The sequence below is a fragment of the Aulonocara stuartgranti genome (assembly GCF_965226115.1).
Source record: "Aulonocara stuartgranti genome assembly, chromosome: 16".
Lineage (NCBI taxonomy): Eukaryota > Metazoa > Chordata > Actinopteri > Cichliformes > Cichlidae > Aulonocara > Aulonocara stuartgranti.
In genome coordinates, this window is record NC_138952.1 from 35,011,353 (window position 1) to 35,022,433 (window position 11,081).

General features: G+C 41.0%; 1 protein-coding gene across 2 annotated transcripts; it reads left to right on the top strand.

Moving 5' to 3' along the window:
• Positions 1-531: 531 nt before the first annotated feature.
• Positions 532-8,391, top strand: mmadhcb (metabolism of cobalamin associated Db). Of its 2 annotated transcripts, none has more exons than XM_082507905.1 (8): positions 532-713; positions 1,878-1,927; positions 4,076-4,220; positions 4,499-4,716; positions 5,405-5,513; positions 5,639-5,769; positions 6,200-6,286; positions 7,159-8,391. In XM_082507905.1, exons 2-8 carry the CDS (start codon positions 1,919-1,921, stop codon positions 7,351-7,353), a joined length of 894 nt encoding a protein of 297 aa, XP_082364031.1. In that variant the 5' UTR covers positions 532-713; positions 1,878-1,918; the 3' UTR covers positions 7,354-8,391. The 2 variants fall into 2 exon arrangements, with proteins under 2 accessions (XP_082364031.1, XP_082364032.1); XM_082507906.1 differs by having other exon boundaries at positions 553-584.
• Positions 8,392-11,081: the final 2,690 nt, after the last annotated feature.

Consider the following 11,081-nt stretch of genomic DNA (forward strand, 5'->3'; position numbering starts at 1 on the left):
GGGGATTTTAATGCACTTTCTGGGGAAGCAGATGCACAGATGAAAATGATTCATGCACTGAGGATTCAAATCCTTTGAATTTGGCAGAAGCACTGGGATATCAGCGATACAGGAATTGATTTCTGCAACATTCAGATACATTTCGGTCACGGTCACAAAATAGTGAAATAACAATTACCCATCTCAGGATAGGTCATACAGGGCTTAATAAAACACTACAGCTAATAGGCAAGCACCCAATGGGATTGTGTGCCCACTGCAAAAAAATGGAATCTGCTCAGCATGTACTGTTAGTATGCCGGGCTTGTGTCCTGGACAGGAAGACGTTAATAGGAGGAGCTGAAGATTCATTCCACTGTAGAAACCCTGCTTGGAAAGGCACTGTCTCACATCTATGGCCAACTGTTGAAAGTTGTGATAAGAAAGGGTTCAATACTGCAGATTTTTTTTTTATTCCCAATATTCCAAGTTCCTGATTCACACTCCTGTCCAGGAGGGGGCGGTAATGCACCTCTAAGCTCATTTGAAACTAAAACGAAGAACCCCCCCCTTCCCCCGAGGTCAAAGCCAGAAATGTTGTTAGAGTGAGTTGCCCGCGTTCATTTGGACAGTGTCTTCATGTTTTCAAAGGTCGACTGTTTTTCTACGATTTTGTGGAAGTATAAATAGGAACAAACTAACGCAGTCATCTGGTTTGGACTTGTTAAAATCCTGTAAGTTATGTTCTGCTCTTGTTAGCTTATCAGCAGATAGCGTTTCTTACTAAAATGTATCGGTTGTCATACCGCTGTGAGGATAAACCGTGTGAAACGTGCTGTTACACTCACTAGAAGTTCCCAGATGTATCTAAAGCCGAAAGATTACAGTAGTTAACTGGTTTTACTTTAACTGGTTAGATTTGTTTACACATTCAATCCGCAGATTCGTCATATTTACCGATTGGTCGACTCTGTGTGCAAATCTGTCTCGGAGTTTGACAAGATTAAAGGACTCTCTCCATCTCCAGCTGGTGCAAATGCAGATTTCAATATTATCAATATTATCTGCTGACAACAATGCGATTATTTTAATTTATCAAACAGCTTCCGCTTGATGTCGTACCTCCGTGTTTCAAATCATGAGCTGACATTTTGCCCTCGACGCACTCCTGAATAGCTCGACGATGTGTCGAGTTCACCTGCACACACCTGTTCGCTCCGTCAGCTGCTGGTTTAGGAAACACGCCCACGTTTGACATCGGGAGCTTTCTGCTCAGTATAACGAAACATCGCAAAGAATAAAACCATCTTTGTGAAGTAGCTGTAGTGGGATCAACCTTTTATCTATAAATAGCTAAAATAGCTTTTATTCTCCTAATCAAAATCCCGGTGCCTTGAACTCTTGCAGATTTCTTTTTAATTTGTAAAATAATGCTAATGTTTGTTTCCCCATACATCACCTGGCATAAGTTGTTTTTCACATTACCATCGGCTATCCTAGGCTACCAACAGTATGTTTCTCAAACCACGATTGCTTCTTAAGATGCTTACATCCAGCTATTTAAGCAGATCAGTGGCAGAGCTATGCTATTGACGTACATTGATACCAATCCAGTCAGTGGATTTCCATCCATCCGGGGCCAAGTCGTGGGGGCAGCAGTCCACTTAGCTATGCAAACATGCCTCATCTTTGATTAGGATTGCTGGACTTCAGAGTGGCTTATATGATTCATACATAACTTCCTTAATTCTGATTCAAAAAGAATAGATGAGATTTAAAAGGAGTGAAGCAGACTGAGCAGCGGATCAGTCAGGATGGTGTGGTAGTCGTACAGCGTTTCTTCTGTGATGAATTTGTTTGGAAATGTTTCCTGATGACACAGTCTTGGACTCTTACAGAGACTTCACTGGATACTGCAGATAATCAGAAGCACGCTAGGATGACCAGTGTAAGTTTGTCAAACAACAGTTTGTAATATTCTCATCTTATTCTGATGTTAATGCTCTGCAGTGATCACCATCACAGAGCACCACTGTAAACACTGAATAACGTGAAATATTTCTTTCTATTTTAAATTTATTGCATAGTTCTCACATTTATGTTTTAGATACAAACATTTGTAATATTATACGAAGATAACCCGAGTAAATACAAAATGTAATTGGGGTATTTTTTTCAACCTGCTGGATAGACGAGTATGTGAATGTGATAACCAGAGAACGAGGTGATGTAGGGAGCTTCAGTTTGATGCCAGACCACCTCTGTTTGTTTTTGAATAAACTTAATAACTGGTTGGACTGTTTGCAATAAACGGCCATTAATGTTTGACATTCCTGTAGAGACACTTTGGAGAATTATTTTAACTTGGCAACTTTAGAGGGTATTTCAGTATGAATGGCCTGTTTAACACCACGCCACAGCATCTTCAGATTAAAGTCTGAACTTTGTCTAAGCACTTCAGTTTTTTTTTTTTTTATTCATTTATTAAAATGGGAATTTTTCACATCACTGTCCTGCTGCATAACCCAAGTGTGCTTGAGCTACAGGGTACAAACTTATGGCTGGACTTCAGGATTGTAGGATTTTCTGGTTGAGAGCAAAATTCATGTATCCATCAATTAACACTACCACCACGTTTGACTGTTGATATGTTTTTTTTTTCCTGTTCTCTATATGTAATGAGACCTTCCAAAAGGTTACATTTCTGCCTTGGGACCCTCATGTCATTTTAGCCGAGTCTCTTTTTGTCATTGTTGAAACTCTGACCTGAGGCAGATGAAGCTTGCAGTTCCTGGATGTAGTGATGGGACGTTCTGTATCGAGGCTTCGGAGCGTGTGTCGAGTAATGGAGGGGGCGTTTCCGCGAAGCGCGTATCGAGGCTTGCTTCATTTATGGGAGGAGCTGAAAATGATGACGTCCGAAGCCTCGCTGCCCGGCTGTACCACGTGACTGGTTCATGAAGCGGTTCGAACTTTGCCGCAAATAATCATTTTCCATACTGCCAGCATAAATATACACAGTATACTGCCATCACTACAATATACATGTTTTACACACTCCTTTTGTTGTTGACATTTACAGGCTGTGTGCAAAATGCCACACTCTTCAAATTCATGCCAGCTATTATTTTTACGTCCAGTAGGTGTCCTGCTAGAGCAAATGAAGCTTCATGAAGCTTCGCGTTGGGGTGAACCAATTGGATGAAAAGCTCCAGTGCTTCATGGGGCTTCATCTGCCCATCACTACCTGGATGAGTCATTGATCACTCCTGGAAAAACTTTGTTAGAATCCCAAAACCTTTGTATCACTTTCCAAACTGACAGATGACAAGATGAAGCTGTAAACCAGGGGTCTCAAACTCCAGTCCTCGACGGCCGGTGTCCTGCAACCTTTCCATGTGTCCCTGTTGCAACACACCTGAATGCAATTAGTAGGTCATTAGCAAGAGTATAGAACTGAAGTTGCTGAAGTGGCAACCTCTAACCCTACTCAAGTAAATGTAAGTGTTAAGGAAAATACACTTTTAACAGTACATTTATTGCACCATGTTCATTCACTCATGAACTGCTGTAACATGAATGAAATGGCTGAATTGCCACCTCAGCATGCAGTCAGGTTGCTTGCGAATGATCTGCTAATTGTATTCAGGTGTGTTGCGTCAGGGACACATGGAAAAGTTGCAGGACACTGGAGCTCGAGGCCCCTGCTGTAAACCTTTGACCATGTAGACCAGGGGTGTCGAACTCCAGGCCTCGAGGGCCGGTGTCCTGCAGGTTTTAGATCTCACACTGGGTCAACACACCTGAATCAAATGATCAGTTCATTACCAGGCCTCTGGAGAACTTCAAGAGATATTGAGGAGGTCATTTAGCCATTTGAATCAGCTGTGTTGGATCAAGGACACATTTAAAACCTGCAGGACACCGGCCCTCGAGGCCTGGAGTTTGACACCTGTGATGTAGACCTTTGGTGGTGTTTCAGGTGTCTGAGTTCAGCAGCAGCAGCAGCAGCAGCAGCATTATTATTATTATTATTGTTATTATTAGTACCTGAGAGACTGCCATTTACAGTTGTACTGTTTGTTTGCATGTGCAGGTGCTTTGCAGCAGAAGCAGGTTGGTAAGTTACCTTCCAGGGCTCCATGTGTTGGTGTATCGTGTGGCTGGAGGCAGAGCCTTCTCTGCTGCTGATTCTTCAGGCTTAAATGAGCCCGCTTTGGCCACTTCTCACTCTGCTAAAGGTATGGCCTTATTTTAAGTTTATACATTTGAACATTAATTAACTACAACATGTTTTTCTAGTCAGTAATTTAATCTAATGCATCTTATGTATAGATTAGGTATTAGGTATAGACCTAATAACACAAAATAAATTGAGATATACGGAGGTTGACACAGAGTCGTTACCTTGGACTCTGATGAAGTGATATTGGCGTTGACCAAAATTTGTAATTTCTTATTTCTTTGTGTAAACTCAGTTTGTGTGCATGCTACTTTTCTTTGTTATGTTGTGCTTAAGGACTGCAGACACTACGGCCTGATGACATAATGGCGCCGTTCGGGCCCCAGGACCAGCGCTTCCCGCTGCCCGGTAATGTGGGCTTTGACTGCCAGCTGGAAGGATTGACAGAGCAACAGAAGAGCCTGACAGACAAAATGCTACCAGATGTGTTGTCTGCTCCATCCTGCTATCAGAAGCATGAGTGGCTTCTAGCCCAGTCTGTTAGAGAGCTCTCTGTAAGTCCAATGAGAACCTTATGAATGTTTTTAATAATCAAAACAAATATGGACCAAACTATGCTGTGTTATTACTACTAATGTTAATCTTGCTACAAATTTCACAAACACTGGTGCAATTAAATAAATGTCAGAGGAATTTTATGTTGAAGTATGTATAGATTATCAATGAATAATCATATGCAGGGATAGCTCAGTAGGTAGAGTGGTTGCCCCATGATTGGAAGGTCGGGGGTTTGATTCCCCTGAACGGCTACCCTGAGGTACCCCTACGTCCCTACACACTGCTCCTCGGTGGCTGCCCACTGCTTCACTGGCTGAATGGGTTAAATGCAGAGGAGTCATTTCCCTACGCGGACTAACACAAGCACGTACACATGTTTAAGATAAAATGATGTGTGACATTTTTTTTTATGCATTTTTAATCAGTCAAAAATGAACTTTTCATTGGAGTGTGGTGTGGACTTAGTGGTGCTAACAAGTGTAAAAAATGTAACGCTAGCCAATCGTGGGTGTGACATGATTCATGCAGCCAGACCTCCAGCATCCGTCTGAATATTTTAGAATGAAGAGACATTAAAACAGTGTATGCTGAAACTATATCCAGGTTTTGTATCGTTGGCGTTGTTGCTCATACGCTGAGAGTGGTGACATTCGCTTTTCTGACAGCTGTGTTTTTCTTTCTTAGAACAAGGGCAATCCTGCGTCCTCTGGCAAAGTCAGCACAGCTGAACAGTACTTTGACAACTCGAGAGTAGAGTGTGCCACACAGGTGTGTCCTGAACTCTTAAAGAAAGGTACATCGCTGTAACTGCATCCTTCATACATTTATTTTTCAGCCTTGCATAACTTTGAAATTGCTTGTATTTCTCATGAGAAGCGGTGTTCCTGTCTAATGCGAGTGTTTCCTAATTATAAACAGATTTCCAGTCAATGTTTCCTGAAGCTCCATCCTGTGGTATGATGGTTGTCACGGTTACCCAGAAGACGCAGAACGATATGGCGTCATGGTCTGCTGAGGTGGAAGATGAGAGAGAGCAGATGCTTGACAAGGTTAAATGCTAAGCTGAGCTGTTTTACATGTCTTACACTATAATAAGACATCACAGGGTTTCTCCCTACATTATCACAGCAAGTACTCAGAATAAATAAATGTAAGTGTTATTTTAGAAACCTTTTACAACAGCTAAGCACTGCAAATATTAGAGGTCTGTAAAAGAAACACTGATGATGAGCTGAAGAGTTTATTAGAAAAGCTGTCCACCTCTGGAGAACTACAGAAACTGCATTATATGAGATGTTACTAATGTTAAAAACAGTAGTAGCACATCCATGTAGTACATCCCATCTGTAGTGTGAAAAGAAGTGAAAATGAAACGGATAATAAATGCGTGAGTTTCATTGAGAAAGGGGAGGAGACACTTTATTATTTATTTTACAGTAATTAATGAAGTAATTAATGATTGTGGTGTCTGCTGTGTAGTTTGTTGCAGGTGCACGGGAGATCTGCTGTGCGCTGCAGCGAGAAGGATTCTGGGCAGACTTCATCGACCCATCGTCAGGCCTCGCTGTAAGTTATCTCTGACTCTGCCTGTCAACAACTGTTCAGTGTTTTTACGATATTTTATCACAATAACAACAAATGAAATGGCTGATTGGGTGTAGACATCACATGGCATCAAATGACAAAGTATAAATCTGAGAAATCTGTTAGAAGCTCATGTTTACATGGAATTAACTCTGAATTAGCCACGATCAGCACAGTCAAGATGCAGGTAGCTGTCTGTGACAGATGCATTTAGGCGCTTTTAGTGATTCCTTTAAATTCTTCTTTTTATCTTCAGGTATTTTGTCTTTGGTGCATACATTTAGATTTATTTGGAGTTTTCTGAAATAAGCACATGATCAAATGTAAACACGTCCATTGGAGGCTGCACCATGATTCTGGTTAGATATTTGGTCACCAGACAGAAGCTGATGTATTTGCTTTTCTGGCACAGGCGTGACTTTGTGCTTAACTTCACATGTTTCAGTAGGTTTGAAGACAGGACATCATAAAAGCTGTTTCTAAGTCCACAGCTAGCTTGGCAGGCCGCTGCCTTTCTGGATTGTTCCACAGTCATTCAGCTGCAGAATAACAAACCTTCAAAGTAACTGTCCCTGGGCTGGTATTTAAGGGTGATTCATTGTGGCAGTGCGCTGTGTGTATAACAAATGTACATTTCTGCAGAAGAAAACTGGTGAAAATTTCTTGGAAGCTGTAATGTTGGCAGGACAAACTTGTGCAGACAGCGGTGTGCAATTGCAACTCCCCATCCCCCACCCAACACACACACACACACACACACACACACACTATAGATAGAGACTATTGTTGCTTTTCAGGCGATGGTCTTGATCAGATAACTGTCTCATATTTGTGTGTCCCTTCTTATTTCTCAGTACTTTGGCCCGTACACCAACAACACACTGTATGAGACAGATGACCGATACCGTCACCTGGGCTTTCAGATTGAGGACCTGGGCTGCTGCAAAGTGATCCGACACTCGTTGTGGGGGACACATGCTTTTGTAGGGACAATATTCACCAGCGCACCACCTGATACTCCTACTATGAAGACGTTGCAGGGTAGATGAACACAGGCTCTGGGATACCGAGTGTAATATGCCTCAACACTAACAGAGTGGTTAGTGGTTTTGACCATATCTGTAATCATATTAAAGCTTAAATAATGCTGACACCACAAAGCTTGTGAATGTTTTGTCTTTGAAATTAGTCATTTATAGAATGACCCATTCAATAAATGAATAACCGTTGTATTAATTACCTTGGCTGCCCTTTTAACCGCAGTTGTGTTAAACCATTTTTCTGCTGTACTTAGTAGAGTTTGAAGATATTGCGCTGCTGCACAAAGAGACAAGTTCTCAGAAGATAGTTTTCCGGTTTATCAGCCTCAATTTTTCTTAAGAAAAACACGAGCATCCTCAGTGAGAAGTGAACTCATTTTACAGTTAATGTTGAACTCCTTTCTAATCCTTGAAAATATTTTAGAATCATCACTGGACTGACTTGTTGAGCCCACCATAAGATGAGCCGTCTTGTTTTTGTGGCACAATCTTGAAAAATGAAATTTAAGGATTAAAATGTGCTGAAATGTTGACATAAGTAAAGGTAGAAATAGTTTAACTGTAAACTCTAAGATGTTATGCAAATATTATGCAAAATGATTAGTATTTTTTAGATAAACATTGTTTTGTTTTCAAGATTGCAACAATGATGAGTAAAATAAACCAATTAACAAAATTAAATCGTTAAGATAGTATTTCATTATCTTTACCCTCTGAAATGTAGGTACTGAAATATCTACTTATTGCAACCAAGTACTGATGGCTAAATCAAGCTTGTATTGAAAAAAGCTTTATTACTCGAAGCTTTTCAACACAGCACTTTTTGGTGACATCTAGTGGCCGGTAATGAAGAGCAGCTTGAGTCTACAAAATGAATAGCTTTATCAGGATTGCCCACTCTACCGAGCTGACAGCTTCAGTTTAATATCACGTGACATGTCTGTGTGATACCGGACTTGGTGCCTTGTGAATGTTTTTGGGTGAAAATCTATGTTCTATTTGATTCATAAATAATTTTAATGAATAAACTTCCCTTGTTTAAACATGTGCCATGCTGTGTTCCCCCTTTGCTTGTGACTTGATGTTTTGTATCAGTAGATAAAAAAAATAAATAAATAAATAAAAATAAAAATACATTGTATATAATATTTTACAACACGATCTTATACTAGGTTGGGAGCTGGGACTAATACCCCCGTGCTGTAGAGCCTCCCTGAACTGCCCCTCCACTGGCGGATCTAGAAAATTGTATTTAACCAGTGGACAGGCGCAATTATACAGGGTGGGCCATTTATACAGATACACCGTAATAACATGGGAATGGTTGGTGATATTAAAGTCCTGTTTGTGGCACATTAGTATATGTGAGGGGGCAAACTCCTCAAGATGGGTGGTGACCATGGTGGCCATTTAGAAGTCGGCCATCTTGGATACAACTTTTGTTTTTTCAATAGGAAGAGGGCCATGTGACACATCTAACTTATTGGTAATGTCACAAGAAAACAATGGTGTGCCCTTCTCCCCCGTCCCTCTTCTCAGCTGTTTCTCTTTCCCTCTTTCTTTCTCCCCTTCTTTCCCCCAGTCAAGTCTGTCCCATGTTCAGTAAGTGAAAATAAAATAAACAATAAAAGGTGAATCAAATGGAAAAAAAAAAGAGAATAGTACCTGCCAAAAAGGATTGCTAGTCCCTTTCTAGATGTTTTCTTTACGTCTTTATGGTAAATATGAAATATGCTACAATAACGCAATTGATAGCATCAGAGCATAACTTTGGCAGATTTTTGGAAAGCATCACATTTTCAAGAACAATCTGGATCCGTTTTTATCTCTCTTGACAGTACTCATGCTGCAGATTAGCTACATATAAATATACATGATACAAATGACACAAGGGGCAAATGATTTTCAACTAACTTGAAAGGAGATTTAAAAAATGGATAACATGTGTTGCTCAGGTGCTGGGCAAACTGTTTCCCTGCTTAAAAGAAAAGAGAGAAAAAAAAGAAAAGAAAACAATGGTGTGCTTGGTTTCAACGTAACTTTATTCTTTCATGAGTTATTTACAAGTTTCTCTTTGTTCACAGCCATTGACATGTCGAGGAGCGGATCGAAATTGTAACTGGGTCATTGCAGCAGATTTCAATGCAAGACACCCTACAAGACCACCCATCTCCCATGCTACAGTTAGCAAACTGCTTGCTAAGTTTCGTGAAACTGGTTCAGTGTTGGATTTGCCAAAATGTGGACGCAAGAAAACTGTCACTGATGAAGAAACATCAGTGGCTGTCCTAGCTTCATTCAGCAAGAGCCCACAGCGTAGCACTCGCCGCATGTCACTGGAGAGTGGCATTAGTCAAACATCCCTTCAGTAGATATTAGCTACTCACAAATGGCACCCTTACAAACTCCAGCTACTGCAGCATCTCAACGAGGATGACCCAGATCGGCGCACAGAATTTGCAGAATGGGCAAAACAAAAATTGGAACAGGACCCTCAGTTCACGCAGAAGATTTTGTTCAGTGATGAGGCAAACTTTTATGTGAATGGTGTTAACAAACAAAACCACCGCTATTGGTCTGACACTAACCCACACTGGATGGATCCCTCCAAGACTGTTGGAACAACAAAAGTGATGGTTTGGTGTGGTATATGGGGAACAACGATAGTGGGTCCATTCTTCATCAATGGAAACCTCAAGGCCACTGCATATTTGAAATTGCTACATGATGATGTGTTTCCCTCTTTATGCACTGAAGCTGGCACGTTCCCTGAGTTTTTCCAGCAAGATGGTTCACCACCACATTATGGGTGCCAGGTCCGAGCATTCCTAGACGAACAGTTTCTGGAAAGTGGATTGGTCGTCGTGGGCCAGTTGAATGGCCCCCAAGGTCTCCCGATCTGACCCCCTTAGACTTTTATCTTTGGGGTCATCTGAAGGCAATTGCCTATGATGTGAAGATACGAGATGTGCAGCACCTGAAACTACGGATACTGGATGCCTGTGCTGGCATTTCTCCTGCGGTGTTATTATCAGTGTGTGAAGAGTGGGAGAAGAGGGTTGCATTGACAATCCAACACAATGGGCAGCACATTGAACACATTTTATAAATGGTCAGAAACTTGTAAATAACTCATGAAAGAATAAAGTTACGTTGAAACCAAGCACACCATTGTTTTTCTTGTGACATTACCAATAAGTTAGATGTGTCACATGGCCCTCTTCTTATTGAAAAAACAAAGGTTGTATCCAAGATGGCCGACTTCTAAATGGCCACCATGGTCACCACCCATCTTGAGGAGTTTGCCCCCTCACATATACTAATGTGCCACAAACAGGACTTTAATATCACCAACCATTCCCATGTTATTGCGGTGTATCCATATAAATGCTTCTCCCTGTATATAATATACTATACCTTATATAATTATAACTATGTGGGTTTTAGACCTGGGCTTAGAATGGCATATGAACTTGTTTTTATTTATGAAGAAGCAGAACGTCCTCCCTCCCTCGCTGTATGTCATTATGTTGCACACTGGATCGCCTTCTCCACCCAAACACAACATAAATCCGGCCAACGATTCACTTCCTTATAAACCATTGAATCAGGTACTGGAGCTGTGACGTGCTAAATAAATCTTCGGACGTCATTGATCACTTGGGCGCTGTCTATTTTTTGACACATGAGCTGGAACTTCAGCTTCACATCGCTACTTTGAGGTTTAATCATTGTGT

Bases quoted from the DNA above. Each gene is read 5' to 3' on its own strand.
- mmadhcb (XM_082507905.1), top strand. The intron at 5,514-5,638 runs GTACATCGCTGT...AATTATAAACAG, and splicing joins TCCTGAACTCTTAAAGAAAG to ATTTCCAGTCAATGTTTCCT. The intron at 5,770-6,199 runs GTTAAATGCTAA...TCTGCTGTGTAG, and splicing joins GAGAGCAGATGCTTGACAAG to TTTGTTGCAGGTGCACGGGA.